The 17,745-nt window shown below is 45.0% G+C and overlaps 1 protein-coding gene across 2 annotated transcripts in view; it reads right to left on the bottom strand.

The window, feature by feature from the left end:
- Tuft1 (tuftelin 1) overlaps positions 1 to 15,960 on the bottom strand; it is a 42,424-nt gene extending 26,464 nt beyond the window's left edge. Inside the window, exons 1-3 of one of the 2 annotated variants that reach the window (XM_027953769.2) lie at positions 15,845 to 15,960; positions 1,256 to 1,330; positions 760 to 861 (exon numbers count right to left, since the gene is read on the bottom strand). In XM_027953769.2, the coding sequence (XP_027809570.2) occupies positions 760 to 861; positions 1,256 to 1,330; positions 15,845 to 15,904 (237 nt within the window). In that variant the 5' untranslated portion in view covers positions 15,905 to 15,960. The remainder of the gene's footprint in view (positions 1 to 759; positions 862 to 1,255; positions 1,331 to 15,844) is intronic. The other variant, XM_027953770.2, reaches the window with a different exon arrangement.
- Between the last annotated feature and the right edge of the window lie 1,785 nt (positions 15,961 to 17,745).

The raw sequence follows: 17,745 nt of genomic DNA on the forward strand, positions 1-17,745 counted from the left end.
CTATTTTGTATTTTATTTAGAGACAGGTTCTCACTGAGTTAGTTGCTTAGCATCTCACTATTACTGAGGGTGGCTTTGAACTCATGATCCTCCTACATACACCACCACCCCTGACTCCCTTTTTATTTGTTATTGAGAAAGGGTCTCACTAAATTGCTGAGGCTGATCTTGAACTTACAATCCTCCTGCTTCAGCCTCCTAAGTAGCTGGGATTACAGATGTGCACCAATGCACCAGGCAAACTGTTTTATTTTATTTATTTTTGGTACAGAGATTGAACCCACTCTACCACTGAGGTACATCCCAGACCTTTCCATTTGTATTTTGAGACAGCATCCTGATACCTTGGTCAAACTGGCCTTGAACTTGTGATCCTCCTACCTCAGCCCCCAGAGTTGTTGAGATTGTAGACATGTGCCACCATGTCCAGCCAAATCATTTTAATTCTTAAAAGTAAGTACCATGAACACATCTCCCCGCTATCTCCAGAATCTCCAGTAGCAAAACATAGGCAAAGTGGACACGTACCCAGAAAAATCATCCCGTCCATCCCCGTACCCTGGGCCAGGCTGTACCAAAGTCATGACAGCAGACTGTGGTTTCCTGGTTAATTAAGATCTGTCCAGGAGACGACCAAGAACTAGCACTCAGGTCTAGTCCTTCCAGCCAGACCACAAGCTCCCTTTGGCAACACTCAGCTGTCCCCTTGCATGTGCCTGTAGGAAAAAGGAGGGAGGGGGAAGGGGGTGTCACGCTTACCTTAATGATCTCCTCATGTCCATCACTGGACTCCACCAGTTCCGAGGCCAGAGAATGACCAGTCGAACGACCAGACACCATGGCATAGGTCTTCCTGCCCACCTGCCGGGAAGGGAGACAGAAGAGCGGCTCACAGACCACGCGACAAGCCCAGAACTCCTGTCCCTTGACCAGTACTTAGACCTGCTCCTCAAAAGACATGAAGCGTTAGTTTGCTTCCCGTCCAAAAATTCATTTCAGAACCTCCAAAGGAAGCCACACAGCCTCAAGGACACTCGGTGGGATCATTAGTAGAAACTGCAGGTTAGTTTCACTTCAGTGGTCCCCACCCCCTAGAGCAGTGCGTAATGCTGAGCTCAGCTAGATGTGTGTGAAAGGAGAGGCTCCCAAGCTCACAGCAGCAGGGTGGCTTCAGGCAGCACTGGGGTGAGTGGTCAGTAGCAGGGAAGGAGAAGTGGCTGAGGGGTGAGGCCTTGACCCCCAGGAACCTCAATACCTTCTGGGCTATGTGCTCAAGCTCCTCTCCTGTCAGTTCACTCTGGAGAGTCAGTCTGAGAATGTCCACGCTGCCCTAACAATGACAATGACAGCAACAGTGACTCCTTACCTTTACAGTCTGCAGTACAAGTTCTGCTGGTGCAGGTGCATGTTAGCCAGCCCTGTGCAGTAAGCCTTAGGACCAGTCACTGCTCACAGGCGAGAACCGAGGCCCAGAGATGTGGTGTCAGCTGGCCTAAGATCAGTCACTCCTGGGTGTTGGCATGTCCCCAGGGCATCTGAAAGTCCTCTCTCTACCACACCAGACACTCGATGGCACATTGCTCCAAACAGCTCCAGTGGAGCCACTGTGGTTCTCACATCACAAGAAACACCAAGAGGACTACTCCCCATCCCCCAGGGAGGTCGTCCCTGGAGTGATCACTCCAATCCACAAGGGCCCTGGCAACCAGCCACGACGCCATCGCTGCACTTTACAAGACTAGGGAGTTCTTCCTGACCCAGGCTATAAAAAAATACCTGAATCTAAAACCCATTTCTCCGAGCCACACAGAAATTATCCAAATGAAAGCAGACAAGATAATAGGTATTATCTAGAGATCATCCTAATTTCAAAAGATAACGTAGATTTTCTTTCATGACTCAAAGGGTAAAAATTTAACTTTCTGGATACAATTTAAGAATGAGAGAGGGTAAAAAGGAGCAAGAGGGAAAAGCAGGGGCCATCTTACCCTAGAAGGTTTGAAGGAACCTTCTTTTCAAATGTTATAGAACTTGGTGGAGAAGAAGTCAGTCTTTGGTCAGACACTCAAATCTCAGTGTGGTCAGACAGTTAACTCAATGTTCTTATCTATAAACTGGAATACTACATCCAAATGAGGTTTTCTCTTTTTGAACCCAGGGACACTCAGCCACTGAGCCACATCTGCAGCCCTATTTTGTATTTTATTGAGAGACACGGTCTCACTGAGTTGCTTAGCGCCTTGCTAAATTGCTGAGGCTGGCTTTGAACTCCCAGTGCTCCTGCCTCAGCCTCCTTAGCTGCTGGGATTATAGGGGTACTCTACCATACCCTGGCAATGAGGGGGTTAACTAAAAATGTCTAGAGGGGAGCACACAAATGTTAGCCTATTCCCACTTCTTGGAATGACCCCAAAACTTTCCAATCCCAGAAAAGTAGCTGGTTTTATAAATACTCAATTCCTACCAAATAAAAGCTAGATCCTTAGGCAGATCCACAGGGGCTCTCCAGTCTGGTTACTCTCCTGCTGTGGTCCCTCAAACTGGCCAAGCCGCCCCATGCTTTCCATCTTCAGTGTCCTTGTTCCCGTCCTCCTTCACTTCCTTCCTGTTCTCACCTGGGGTAGGTTCAAGCCCCACAGAGTTCACCTCAAAGGCCACATCTTCCGCGAGGCTACCCTGCATTCTGGGCATCCTATTATCTTGTCTCTTCCATTTGAATGATTCCTGTGTGGCTCCCTAAGCACTCCAAGGCCTTCCAGGCATCCATGTCTCCGTTACCTGTGTTCCTTCTGCTACTACATCCTGGAGAACTGCCGCCTGCCACAGCCCTTGGGGAAGTAAAGCATTTTCTGAGTTTACAGTGACCGCTCTGTGACATTCCAGAGAACAATAGAAAAGAAAGAAGAGGAAACAATTTCAAAATAGGCAAAGAGGCTGCCAGTTCTTCCTCCTCAGGACACGGCATCACTGTATCTACCTGGAGGCAGCTGAGAAAAGCCAGGGCAGGGCATCTTTCAGCCAGAACAAAGGAGCTATTAGTTAATGAAAGTCATCAAGCCTGGCTTCTTTCATGAACCCAGGCATTCCAATTGGAAGAGCACAGGGCAGGAGGCTGGCTAGAGTCCCTGAGACACCCATTCATGTCATCAGAGACCAGACAACAGAGACAGGGATAAGTTGAAAAAGTACCCAAAGAGGGCTGGGGATGTGGCTCAAGCGGTAGCGCGCTCGCCTGGCATGCGTGCCACCTGGGTTCAATCCTCAGCACCACATACAAACAAAGATGTTGTGTCCACCGAAAACTAAAAAATAAATATTAAAAAAAAAAAATTCTCTCTCTCTCCCTCCCTCCCCCCCCCCCTCTCTCTTTAAAAAAAAGTACCCAAAGAAACAGGGACAGAGGGCTGGGCTGGGACTCAGTGGCGGAGCGCTCACCTAGCATGTGCAAGGCCCTGGGTTCAATCCTCAGCACCACGTGAAAATAAATGAAAATAAAGGTATTGTGTCCAACTACAACTAAAAAAAAAAAAAAAAGAAGAAAGAAAGAAACGCAAACCCCAAATAGAACAAACCTTAAAAAAATGTCATGATACATCATAATTAGGCTTCTGATAACTAAAAACAAATTTTTGAAAATCTTAAAAGCAGCCAGAAAAAAAAATAACACATCATCTACAGGGCAAAACAATTATAATAATAGTAGATTTCTTATTACAATGACAGAGATTAGAAGGAAGTGGAATATATTTTTCAAGTATTGAAAGAAAAGAACTGTTAATTCAGAATCCTATCCCCAGGGAAGGTATTTTCAGGAAGGGGAGGTAATCAAGACATCCTCCGATGAAGGGAAATTTAAGAGACTTTCTCATCAGACCTACACTAAAAGAATGGCTTAAAAGGTTCTCTAAGCAGAGGGAATAATAAAAAAAAGAAACCTTGGAATACTGGAAAGAAACAAGGATAGAAAAAATATGGTTAAATACAACAGGGTTTCCCCTTCTCAGGTTTCTAAGTTATGTCTGACGATTGAAGCTAAAATTATAACACCATGTAATATGGTTATACAGAGGAAATACTTAAATCAATATAAATGGGAGGGTAAAGAAATATAAAGGAAAAAAACGGATTTTTTTTGGGGGGGGAGGATACCAGGAATTGAACTCAGGGGCACTCAACCACTGAGCCCCATCCCCAGCCCTATTTGTATTTTATTTAGAGACAGCGTCTCACTGAGTTGCTTAGGGCCTCGCTATTGCTGAGGCTGGCTTTGAACTTGACACCCACTGGGATTACTGGCATGTAGCACCGAGTCCAGCCCCGCCCCCCACCACTCAAACTGGTAAAATGACACCACCAGCAAATTGTGATAAGTTACATATATAAAGCAATACTAGAGCAATCACCAAATCAAAATGGAATCCTAAGAAGTGTTCAAGTAATAGGGAGGCAGGCATAAGAAAAGAGAGATGGAATAAAGAGAGAACAAAATACAAAAAGAAAATGGCAAACTTACCATATCAATAAGTACAGTAAATGTAAGTGGTCTAAATACACCAAGTAAAAATGACCCATTCTTAACACAAAAAAAGATAACTCTGTGAAGTGATGCTCATGCTAATTAGCTAGATTCAGTCATTGCACAATGTATACATACTCCAAACAGTACATTGTAAATGGTAAATGCATACAATTTTATCTGTCCATTTAAAAGAAATGAAATAAAGTAAATGACCCAATAAATGCCATCTACAGGAAACACACTTCAAATATAAGGATAAAGGCAGGGTGAGAGTAAAAGGATATGAAAAGATATGTCATGTAAACACTGACCAAAGTGGCTTTACTTTGATAGCTCAGAATAACGAAAATTACAAAAGACAGAGGCAGACACTAGATATGATAAAAGGGTCATTTTGCGAAGACAGCATAGCAGTCCAAAACGGATATGCACTGAACAGAAGAGCTGAAAAAGAAGCAAAGACTGTAGAATGAGTCTGTGTGGTTGTATGCGATGCCTGTAATAATACTCGAAGGCTGAGGGGGAGGATGGCAAGTTTAAAGTCTGTCTGGGCAATTTAGCAAGACCGTCTCAAAATAAAAAATAAAAAGGGCTGGAGATGTAGCTCAGTGGTAGAGAGTGCATGCCTGGGTTCAATCCCCAGTAACTGGGGGAAAAACAAAAGGAAAGGAAGGAAAAAAAAAAATCTGAAAACAATTTAGATGCTTTCAATGGGTGAGTAATTAAACCAACTATTATATATCTACTGTCATGGAATATGACCCAGCAATAAAAAGAAACAAAACATTGGTAAATGCAATGATTTCCAGAGAATGATGATGGGTGAAAAAACCATCACAAAATGTCCCATACTAATGATTCCATTTATGTAACTTTCTTTAAATGATTAATTTATAAAAATGGAGAACAGATTAATGGTTTTCAGGAGTTAAAGAAAGGATGAGGGCAAGAAGAAACTGGATGTGATTCTAAAAGGGATCAGCATGATCTTGTGGTGAGTGGAAATGTACTCTATCAACAGCAACATTCCGCAACATGTTACCACTGGGGCAAACTGAGCCAAGAGTGCAGGGATTGCATGTGAACGTGGAACCATACTTTTTAAAAAAGCAATTTCCTGTCACCTAGAAATAGCCCCATTAGTGTATTCCCTGTGTGTGTGTGTGGGGGGGGGGGGGCTGTGTGTGTGTTGTTTTTGTTGGTACTGGGACTGAGCCCAGAGGCTCCAGGCACACTAGGCAAGTGCTCAGTCACTGCACTACATTCCCAGGGAATGCATTTTGACAGAACAAAATGGTACTTAGATCACCTTTCTCTCTCCTCTCCATAAAAAAGAATAGCATTTAGTGGCATGCCCTTCCCTCCCCTTGATGCCTTAGAGAATTCCCACTCAGCTTTCAAGACTCACAGGTGCAGAGCCTGCTAGCTGCACCTACTGCACCCTACATATCCTTTGCCACAACACTGACCCCATTCTTTTATAACTACTTATACATTCATCTGCTCCCCCAAATCACAAACTCCTTGAAGACATGGATAGCTCATATAGCACAGTGACTGGCCCAGAGTAGTTACTCAGAAGACATACGCTGAGCTGGGGATATAGCTCAGTAATAGAGTGCTTGCCTAGCAAGGGTGAGGCCCTGGGTTCAAGTCCCAATACTAGAGGGAATTAAAAAAAAAAAAAAAAAGATATGCGGTAGGTACATGAATTCCAGGCCATGCAAGTCAGGGATTATCTGGATCCTCTCCCAACCTTATTTATTTTTTTTTTTTTAAAGAAATCCAGACTTTTCAGTTTAGAGAAGCAGAATGCAATACTGGAACAAGCAGACCCAGAGGTGGGAGGATGGGTCAAGAAAAAATAAGCAAAGGCCAAAAAAGGCAACTCCAGGAAGAAACTGAAATGGTGACTGGATATATGAAAGATGTTCTACCTAACCAGTAATCAGGGAAATGCAAATTAAAATGTTAATGCTTAAATCCCTGGGTTTGATTCCCAGCACAAAAAAAAAAAAAAAAAAAAGATATCAAGGGGGAATTTTACTAAACCTGTAAATGCAACAATAATACATATGCAAGCATGGTTACAGAATTGCCAGCAATAGAAAAATATCACCAAATAAATAAATAAAAATAAAAAAGCTGGGCATGGTGGCATACATCTATAATCCCAGCATCTTGGGAAGATAAGGTGGAGGATCACAAGCTCAAGGCCAGCCTCAGCAATTTAGCAAAGCTCTAAGCAATTTAGCAAGACCCTGTGGCAAAATAAAAATAAAAAGAGCTAGGGATGTGACTTAGTGGTAAGGCATCCTAGGGTTCAACTCCCAGTACCCCCCCCCCCAAAATTTAAAAATTTAGATAAAAATACCATAAACAATCCAGGTAGCCCACTGACAAGAAATAAATTAACTCTGGTGTTTTAGTATAATAAATTACTATTCAGCTGTGAAAATAAATGAACTGTAGCAACATGCATCAACAAGAATAAATCTTAATGTTAAGTAAAAAAGCAACCTATAGAATATAAACAATAGGTATATAGAATTCAAAACATGCCAAATTAGACAAGGTATCATTTGAGCATGTCATAAAATTATAACAAAAAGCAAAGAAATAAACACAAAATTCAAGACAGTGATCACTTCTGTGTTGGAAGAAGGTTGCCAGGTGATGTGGCACACACCTGTAATCCCAGCAATTTAGGAGGCTAAAGCAGGATGATCACAAGTTTGGGGCCAGCCTCAGAAATTTAGCAAGACCCTTTCTGGAAATAAAAAATGACTGGGGATGTAGCTCAGTGGTAAAGCACCTTGTGTTCAATTCCAAGTAATGGAAAAATAAAATATGATTTCTCATTTATTTAAGTACATACATACATGTTCATAGTATCAGTAATTGCCAACTCCTAAACATAGCAATTACTATGTATCTGGGCCCTGTTCAAAGGGCTTCATAGTTATTAACTCATTTAATCCTCACAAAATATATTATATAGTAGGTATTATTATCAACATAGAGATTAAAAAACTCAGGCACAGAAGTATCTTGTCCAAAGTCACACAACTTTGTTCAAATCCAGAACCTACTGTTTCGGTCTGGGCTCCTAACCACCATGTCACATGGCCTTTCTTGGGGGCGGGGGAACCCACATAGGAAAAGCATAGAATTCATATACACTAAAGAGAGGCAGGTGAGTGAAAGACCTTTTGTTCTACATCCTTCTATTGTATTTTAGACTTTAGAAACAAACAATAAAAATTGTGCAATACTCCTATAATAAAACAAAATAAAGGAAAGAAAAAGTACTAAACTTGGAGTTAAGGGTAGGATGTGCAGTCCCAACTGAAATCCATTAATCCTTGAGCAAAACCCTTCATCTCTCTGGGCTTCGGTTTCTCTGTGTAAAGTGGAGGCACCCTTCCTGCTGACATTTTAGGCAGGGGAGGTAGATGTGCAGAAACAATGTGAAAGTGCTTTTCAAACCATAAACCACTGCACAGAGGTGAGACAGCAGCAGTTCTGGAGAGCCTGCCGGTCGGGGAGGGTGGTGGTGAAGCAAATTGTCTACATGGAGTTAGTGAAAACTCTAGGGCTCTCTCTGGCACCTCACCCTCCAGAACCAGAGAATGTCTAGTCTACAAGGCCACAGCCCCTCCGGCCCCCAACCCAGAGCCAAGGAGGGAAACCTGGGGCTTACTTCTCTTTTTTTTTTGAGAATTTTTTAATATTTATTTTTCAGTTTTCGGTGGACACAACATCATTATTTTGTTTTATGTGGTGCTGAGGATGGAACCCAGCGCCCCGCGCATGCCAGGGGAGTGCGCTACCGCTTGAGCCACGTGCCCGGCCCCCTGGGCTTTCTGGGCTTGGTGCGGTCAGCAGTGTTCTGGAGCTGAGCGACCTCATACCCGTGAACAGGCTCCGGGGAGCTTGAGAAATCCCCCAAGCTGTCTGGCAGGGTGGGCCCCACTGGGGACTCTGTGAGAGGCAAGATGGAAGTGGTGGCTTCTTCTCTAGGGAAAAAGCAGCCCTGATCACAAGGTAAGCAGCCTCTGACCTCATAAACACTCTGGGGGAGAAGCCCAGCAACCTCCAAATTACAGGCAGCCTCTGCACTCTGTTCAAACAAATCTCCAAGGGTGACTCACTCCTCAAAGCAGGAGGGTAAACACTCGGCTGAAGGTTCAGAGATCAAGACTCAGGGAGAAAAAGAGGAGAGAGGAGATAAGTAGGGAGGCTCCAGAGATCACCAGGAGCCCCAGGGGCTCTCATCCCGCAGGCTCAGGACAGTGGGAAAAGATAACGATTGGGAGAACCTGTTTCCCCAGGCCCCTCTCCAGGGTTCTGTGTGGCCCCTAGGACTGGGCAGTGCAAGGAGGACCCAGGGTAAAGTTTTTTCTAAGGAGAAGTAAAGGAAGTAGAGACTCTCTCTGAGTGGAAACCAGCATTCTGAATCCATCTTCACCCTGTACCCCACTCCTCCATTACTCTGTCCCTCAATTCTGCAGCCTCTCCCGCCCCAACATACAGCTGCTGCAGTAGCAGCCACTCAACTTGCCCACTCTGAGAAAGGGGAATTGTCATCCTCTTGTAACAAGAGGGAAGGATGGGGAAAGCCCCATAAGCCGGGTGGCGGGGAATAAGGGCCAGGCGGGTTGGTGGGGTGCCCATCCTGTTCTGGAGCAGACTCCCAACCACGCAGCTTGCAGGCTCAGTGTACGGTCTCGCCTTCTCAGTGCTCTCTCCCAGAAGTGGCCCTTTGTTAAGCACAATGCGAAGACTCACTCCCTTTCTTCCTCCAGACAGATTGGCCAACAAAACCAGTGTTTGCTTTTCATCTGGCTACCTACCCAGGGGCATGGGCTGAACAAACTCTAGGCGTGGGATGACCAGGGAGACTGGGAGATGAAATGAGAAGAGAGATCTGGGATGGTGCCCTAAATGGGACAGTCCTTCTCATGACAGGGAGCCCTGCACTGGGGCCTGGTGTGAGTTGACACACAGAGGGAAGCAGGCTCCTGATCCCCAGCTCTGCAGGAGACGCTCTGTTGCTGAGCCAGTTGCTCTCCAGGATACCTGCCTCCTGCCTAGCCAGCCTGGAATGAACAGGTAAAATCCCAGGGGCTCTTCCCCTCAAAGCGCTAGCAAAAGTGACTTTGCCTCTGTATTCTCTGTCCACTTTACTGTGTGATTTTAGTTTCTGTGCCACAGACCCTGGGAAACCATTTCCTTTTCCTTCCTTCATGTACCCATCCCATCTCCTCTTCTTTTCCTGCCTCTGAAACCAGGCTTAAATTGGGGTTATCAGCCTTCTAAGCGCACACCTACTCCACCAACTGAACCTGCCCACCTCTAGGAAACAAAGGCATTACACAAGGCTCTGTGCTGTGACCCAAAGAGGCATGCACCATAATTACCAGCAGGTGAGGAAGCCAGTCCCACCTGCTCTGAGCACACGTGTCTGGAACCGAAACCATCCAGGAGCATACCTGCCTCCACCCCAGAGCAATGTTGTCACCAAATGCCAATTGATTAGGTAACCAGGATGGTCTCCCAACAGTTCCCTCCACAGGCAAAAGCCCAGCATTCTCCAGATTCCCGGCAGGCTGGAAGGTATCAGCCACAGCGCTCCTGAAAGTAAGAAAATGCAGGAGCTGGATGGCGTGAGGAGAGACGTATGGGCTGAGTCTGGCAAGTCTCACGACTGGAAGAAACAGCCACCAAACTTGAAAGATTCCTCTACCCAGTTTTTCCCCATCCAGGTATCACAGAGCCGGAATCTCAGCACTTGAGAATTCATTCATTCCTTTAGAGTAAGCACCAAGGATCAGCCCTCTTTTAAACTGCAAATCCTGCAATCCAGCAATTCCACACCCAGGTATTTCTTGTCAAGGGAAATGAAAACATCTGTTCACATAAAAACTTGTACACCAAAGGTTGCAGCAGTATTATTCACAATAGCCAAAAAGTAGAAACAACCAAAATGTAGTTACAATGTGGATGAACCTTAAAAACAGCATGCTCACTGACAAGAGCCACAAAGGATCACATACTGCGTGGTTATATTTGCATGAAATGTCCAGAACACTGAATTCATACAGAAAAGAAAGCAGACTGGTAGTTGCCTAGGACTAGGGGGAAATAGGGAATGACTGCTTTTGGGTCAGGATTTCATTATGAAATAAAAAAAAAAAAAAGTTCTCAAATTGACTTCTTTTTAGAAATTGATTTATTGATCACTGCACAATTCTATGAATATAAGAACCCTAGCCAGGCACCATGGAGCACACCTACAATCCCAGTGGCTCGGGAGGCTGAGGAAGGAGGATTGCAAGTTCAAAGCCAGCCTCAGCAACTTAGTGAGGCCTTAAGCAACTTAGTAAGACCCTGTCTCAAAATAAAAAATAAAAAAGAGCTGGGGTTGTAGCTCAGTGGTTAAGTGCTCCTGGGTTCAATCCCTAGTACCAAATAATAAAAGAATAATATTTCAATAAAGCTGTTATAAAATATATATATATGGGGCTGGGGCTTTGCTCAGTGGCAAAGTGCTTGCCTAGCATGCGAGAGGCCCTGGGCTCGATCCTCAGCACCACATAAAAATTAACAAATAAAATAAAGGCATTCTGTCCATCTACAACTACAAATTTTTTTAAAAAATATATGAAGCTTATGGTAAGCCTTCAATAAACCAGAGTTCTAGGTTTTGAAAAAGTGGGGCTCAGGAAAGATTTGGCATTATTCAATTTTAGCTGAGGTCCTACAGGAATATCACCTACTCCATGGCAAAGACAAGAGTTCACATTACCGATGACGAATTCCAGATCTACCATGCTGTTGAAAGAACCTCTCTGGCCAACATAAATCAAACACAACCCAACACAACACTAGGGAGGATGAAAAAAATGCAACTGCTCTGAGGAAGGGTGACACCAACAGGTTACTTAAAGGGAATCACTAATCAGGGGACAACAGTGCCTTGGCTCTGAGGCCAGAAAAAGGAGAAGAAAAGGGCCAAGAGGGACGCCAATAATGAACCCTAAACACACCCCCATTTAGGACCAGTCCTGGCCGAGTAAGGACTTAGCAAAGGTCACCCACATCTTTGTTCTGGGTCTGTCCACAGGCCTTCTCTCACTCTTGGGGTCCTCCAAGGGCAGAGGGATCTAAATAATCAAGGAAAGGGAAAGGAACAGATAAGAAAAAACGAATGTCAACAGAATGAGGAGCACACCTCGACCAAGCCCAACAGGTCCCCGACTTTTCCCCCATCCTTTGGCCAGGGTGCTCCAAGGAGGTTAAAATAGTGGAGAAATGAATAGAAAATATCAGCTAACACCTGAGCACTTAGCAAGCATGTGGCAGGAAGTGTGCTTAATGTTTTGTATGTATTATCTTACTTAATCCTTACAACAACCTCATGAGAAGGTGTTAGTTATTATCCCTATTTTACCCACGAGGAAACTGAGAATGAAGAAATTAATTTACCAAAGTAATTCTGGTCAAAGAAAACATCAGAGCCCTGACTAAAGCCCACCTTAAATTCCCAGAGCCATGCCTTTAACTATAATGCTTTAAACAGAAACCATAATTCAGCTAAAAACTGTGGGATCATGGGAAAGGAGAATGTAAGGGGTGGGAGTATAAGTCCTCCCATAATTCCTACAACAGGAAGTCAACAGATGCCTACGACTGATAAATCAAGAAATATCACTGTAAGCCTATGAGCATGTTATTTAACATGGAGGCAGACAGGAGACAAAATAACTAAAAAAGTTGAAAGCGGCTATTTCCACGATGCAAAGCTTGAAGTTGAGGTCCATTATATTATTTTAAAGCCATTTGGTATTATTTAGATTTTTAAAAAACCATGCACATATACTCTTTCCATTAAAAAAGGGGGGGGGGGGAGATCATAGTTCATCATGCTAAAGTCAAACGTCACAGACATCTTCTGTTCTCCCACAACTTCTGTTCTCCTCTGGTAACACGGATTTTGTTTTGAAGAATCTCACTTCTTCACTGAGTAATCTTGTGGGCCTGTCAATCAAGGAACCCTCTCCCTGGCACCCTCTCCGTGGAATCTTGGGCAGAATGGCAAAAACAAAATAAATAAATAAATAAAAATACCTAAAACAGTTGGAACCAATTCACCCAAAAGTAGAAAATCTCCCTTAGTTCCTTCCACCTTCTGAGGCCCCAGAACTCACTTCCTCAATTTGGACTTAAAGTTTTCCCTTAAATTCTGTGCACTGCCCCGTTGCCTTCTAATAAATTCCTCTTCTGTTTAAGTTAGCTAGAGTTACTCTCTGTTGTTTTATCAAAGAAAGTTAAAGGAAATGTCTAATAAAAATGAGTTTGAGCTGGGCTCAGTGGCTCAAGAGGATGAGGCAGGAGAATCGCAAGTTCAAAGCCAGCCTCAGCAACAGTGAGGCAGTGAGCAACTCAATGAGACCCTGTCTCTAAATAAAATACAAAATAGGGTTGGGGATATGGCTAATGGTTGAGTGCACCTGAGTTCTATCCCTGGTACCCACCGCCCCCACCAAAAAAATGAGTTTGAGCCTTACTTTGTACTTTTATATGTTGATATAACCTACCAAAATGGCTTACAAACTTTTTAAAAAAATATATTTATTTTTTAGTTGCTGGCGAACACATATCTTTATTTCGTTTTTATGTGGCGCCGAGGATTGAACCCAGTGCCTCACGCAGGCTTGGAGAGCACTCTAGTAGCACTGAGCCACAACCCCAGCCCCTTGCAAACTTTTTTGACCTAAAAAATAAATTTTACATCAAGGTTCAGTAAATAAACATGCATATGTTAAAAGTACATATCTAGATATAACTGAAACAAAGTTTTGCCAAAAAAATCTATCCTTACTAAAACTCAGAGTGTTAACAACGTACTTCTTTTTTGATTCTGGTTTTACCCCACTATGGTGACTTCAGACCCACTAAGTGATTAAGATCTACGGTTTTGAAAAACACTGGCTTCTTGTACATGCTGCATCTGCATCCAACAATAAAAATAATCCAGCCCGGTGGACTGGCACACACCTGTAACCTCAGCAACCTTGGGGGCTAAGGCAGGAGGATCGCAAGTTCCAGGCCAGCCTCAGCAATTTAGCAAGACCCTGTCTCAAAAAATAAAAAGGGCCAAGCACAGTGGCACACACCTGTCTGTAATGAAACAATCCAGAAAGTGTATTAGCTATATTCCCATCTCCATATATGGGGTACTAAGGCACATGATCTGGCTCATGAGCAAACACCAAGATCCAAGATCCTGATTTCCACTAGAACACTCCAATCAACTGCCTACAATGCCAACTCCAGAAAAAACATCTGTTCATTTATTTATTCACTCATTCACTTTTCACATATACTGAGCATGGTATGATTGTACGACAATTTTCTAGGGACTGTCCAAAGCCACAAATTCTATCTGCAGGCTGGCTCAGAGAAGAAGAATTCAGGACAATGCCTATCTCCTGACTGATTGTTTACCATCTCCTCCCCCTCCTTAAGAGCCCAGGAATGTCTTCAAGATCAAACCCAATGGTTATTACATTCCCAGCTTTGGTGTAAAATAAATCTCAAGTTCAACCTAGAAAAAAGGAATAAAAGGAAATTTCTCTTCCTCTTGTTCTTAGAGATCTCTGGTTATCTATGTCTGAATTCCTTGCTCATTATTTTCCTACCTGTTCTTTCTGCCACACCAAACAAGCAGTAAAAAACATCAAGGGAAAGCAGAGGGTGACAATTCATTCTCAGTGCTGCCAATGTCACAGTTTTAGACCTCTTTCTGGATCTCTTTTCTACAGCAACAAAAAGAAGAGGAAACACCCCCCCTATCCTTCATCTCACACCCTTTTCCCTGCCTCAACCATTCCAAAACAGTAAGATGATGGAGTAGGACTTTGGGCTAGACACAACGGGGGATGGATTTTTTTTTTTTTTTCCTATCTCTTCAGCATCCTACAGCTGGAGAAGACTGAGATGTAGGGGACAGAAGTTGGACAGTAGCAAGATTTGTAAAGCAGCGGAAACATTCATAAGCCTAAACAGAAATAGCAAGGGAACTGCAAATAGAGTTAAAAGATCACCTGTACCCTAAAATTCAAATAAGCATCTATTCTACTAATACTCTACAAAGAAGAGCCACAATCCTGCAGCAGTTGGGAAGCTGAGTTAGCTCTACCTCCAGGGCATGCTGAGACAGGCAGAGGTAAGGAAATCAGATGGGGGAGGGGATCAAACTAGCCATCACCTTGACCTCCATTTCACTCTCACCACAACAGCTTAGAAATTGATGAAATATTACACACTTATGCTAGGTTAGGTTCCCCAGCAGAGCCTAGAAATATTCAGCCACAAATTATCCTCCTTTGCCTGTGAAGGGGAAAAAACATATGGTCAGCCAGAGGGGGTCATGGCACAAATGTGCAAGGACTGAGAGCCAGGAAATGAGAGAAGCAGGGCACACTGGCTTGCACTAGAAAAACGACCTCCATCTCTTCAGCCTTTACCGAGTCCAGAAACCCTCTGGAGGTTCGCTTCCCTTCCTTTCTCAGCCCGGGTTCTGCATCCCTTCATCCACTTGCCCTGGGCTTGGCGGCTGGAGACAGAAGCAAAACCAACAAACCGTCCCAGGAAGCTATCAGTTGACCGACTGGGGGAGGGGAGCAGGAGAACTGCAGGGGGCAAAAAGGAGAAATTCAAGAAAAAAGGTGAGCACCAGGTAGAATGCTCCATCCTTCTTAGGGAAAGGTAAAATCCCTAGCCAATCTCGGAGTAATTCCATTCCAAACTCCAGGATTTCACCCTCCACCCCTGTTTCTTGTATCCTGTTACTGATCATCCAGAGCACCATAAAATTCTCTGAAAGGCCTCTGAGGTCACCAGGACCCACAGAAAAGCCTACTCCGCCTTGGCGGGACACAGTGTCCAAGGCGGGACAGGAATCCGGTCCCTTGAGTTCTGTCTCCCACAATCCAATCTAGCTGCCCACCGGACGCCTGAGTAATGTGCACTGGGACCCGCGGCCCAAGCAAGGGCTCACGCGCGCCCAGTCCCGGGCAGAAGCCGCAGGGTTCTCCCCAAAAAAAGGGGCACCTCCGGCCCCCGAGACTCCGACGTCTTCCTCCCGCGCCACCGCCCCAAGGCAGGTCAAAGGAAAAGAGAGAAAAGCTCCGCGAAGGGCTGACCGCACGAGTCCAGCACCAGGTGATGTCAGCGAACTCGGAGCCGGGCACGGGAGGGGCGGAACTAGAAACCGAGGATACTAAGTGGGGAGAGCGTTTGGGCGCTTTTTCTTACCGCAGTCTGGCCCTCCGGGTCCACGTCCACCAGGGTACACCAGTTTCGCGTCCCGTTCATCGTTTTCCCGCAGGGACAGCCACACGGGATCACCCCTCCTCGGTGCCGTCCGGCGTTTTCTCGGCGGGCGGGCGCGCGCGGAATCACCCCCTTATATAGACGCGTCAGGGGCGGGCTGAAGATAGGCCACGCCCCAGAACACTGCTCGCCAATGGGCGAGCGAGAGAACGAGGTGGGCGGTCCCAGGACACGCCCTCCGGCGCTCGCTCAGATTTACATATAGGCGGGGCTTGGAAGTGACCTCAGGCTGCTCAACTGCCCAGTTCTGTCTAGGATGTGTGGTTTTACCTCCACATTCTTCTTCGGTCTCCTTTCAATTCCCCAGATCAGGGTCGGCCAGAGGAAACCACCCTATGTGCCCCTCTATAGGGAATGAGGACGTGGAACCTGCACATAACCGCCTTCTCCTCTCCCTGGATATTCCAGCCTGTAGGCTTGGGAGAGCTGAGTAAACCTTTCCAGAGGTGGAAGGGTAGGCACCGCCCAGCAATGTGGCGCACGCCTGGAATCCCAGCCACTCGGGACACTAAGGCCGGAGGATGGAAAGTTTTTAAGCCAGCCTCTGCAATTTAGGAAGACCCTGACTCAAAATAAAAATAAAAAGAACTGAGGATGTAGCTCAGTGGTAAAGCGCCCCTGGGTTCAATACCCAGTATCTCCCCGTCTCAAAAAAAAAAAAAAAGGCGGGGCAGGCACCAAAGGCCAGCTCACCCAGACTAGCCTAAGCCAGTCTGGCAGGTGCCCTTCCCTGGCAAGATGCCGAGGCCAAAGTCAAAGCCAGCCAGGCTCTGGGTGGGGCTTGTTTTGCAGAAGCTATTAAACCAAAGCCACCCTTATATGGTGGGGAGAGGCGGGACACATTGCCTTAAAAGGAATTTGTATTCTAGAAGAAGAATGAGCCTCACCTTCTTCAATAGCACTTGCTACCTAGGCCTAGGCTGGGATCTTGAAGGCTTTTAGAAGACAGGGGGTTGGCCCAGCAGGACCCTGGAGTTTCTTCCCAGCCCAGCTATTCTCAGCAGATGGCTGGTCTACTTGCCTCCGGTCCACATGGGCAGTAGGCAGAATCATTCAGGAGATCTGACCCACTCTTAAACTTGAGAAGTACCCCATCTGGCAATAGGCTCTGGTGAATGGCCAGCTCCTTCTTCAAACCAACACAAAGGCAGGGATGGCAGAAACTCCTCTACCTCCCAGGTAAGTTCCCATGCCAGTTAGTAATGAATGAGGATCTTTTTGCCTGGGAGGTGAATGCTAGGGATACCCCTGGGAACCAATGGAATAAAACCTCAAAGAAAACATTTTCTGGCCTTGCTATTCTGAGAAGATTGTACAGGAGAGAATATGAATGCTGCTATAAACACTGCCAGGTTTTCTAGGTACATATGACCATTGGTAAAAGACAACATGGCCGCTAAGCTGTAGAGTTAAAACAACTTCTTTGTAAAACTTAGACCTCTAAATAAGCCACACAAAAAAAAGAAGACAAGGATTTCAATATAGCTATATAATCTTAATATTTAATTTAAAAATAAAAACAAGGCTGGATTGGATTAGGAGAAAATGTCTGATTTGCAGAATATAGGAATTTTTTTAAATCATGAAATTACAAGTCATTGGTGAGAACAGCCTTCTTCCACAGGCTCACGAGGCTCCCTATAGAACCTGCTTTGGAAATAAGAGGTGAATCATCCCCCTTACGGCCTCCCCACCAGGGACTGGCTCTCCCCAAAAATCCAAAAGAGGAATATAAAACCCATCACATCTTCTGATCTGTACCAAGAGTCAGCTTCTAAATCCAGGGGAAACCCTAAATAAGGGCCCAGTTCTTGAATAAATAA

The sequence above is a fragment of the Marmota flaviventris genome, chromosome 10 (genome assembly GCF_047511675.1).
Source record: "Marmota flaviventris isolate mMarFla1 chromosome 10, mMarFla1.hap1, whole genome shotgun sequence".
Classification (NCBI taxonomy): Eukaryota; Metazoa; Chordata; class Mammalia; order Rodentia; family Sciuridae; genus Marmota; species Marmota flaviventris.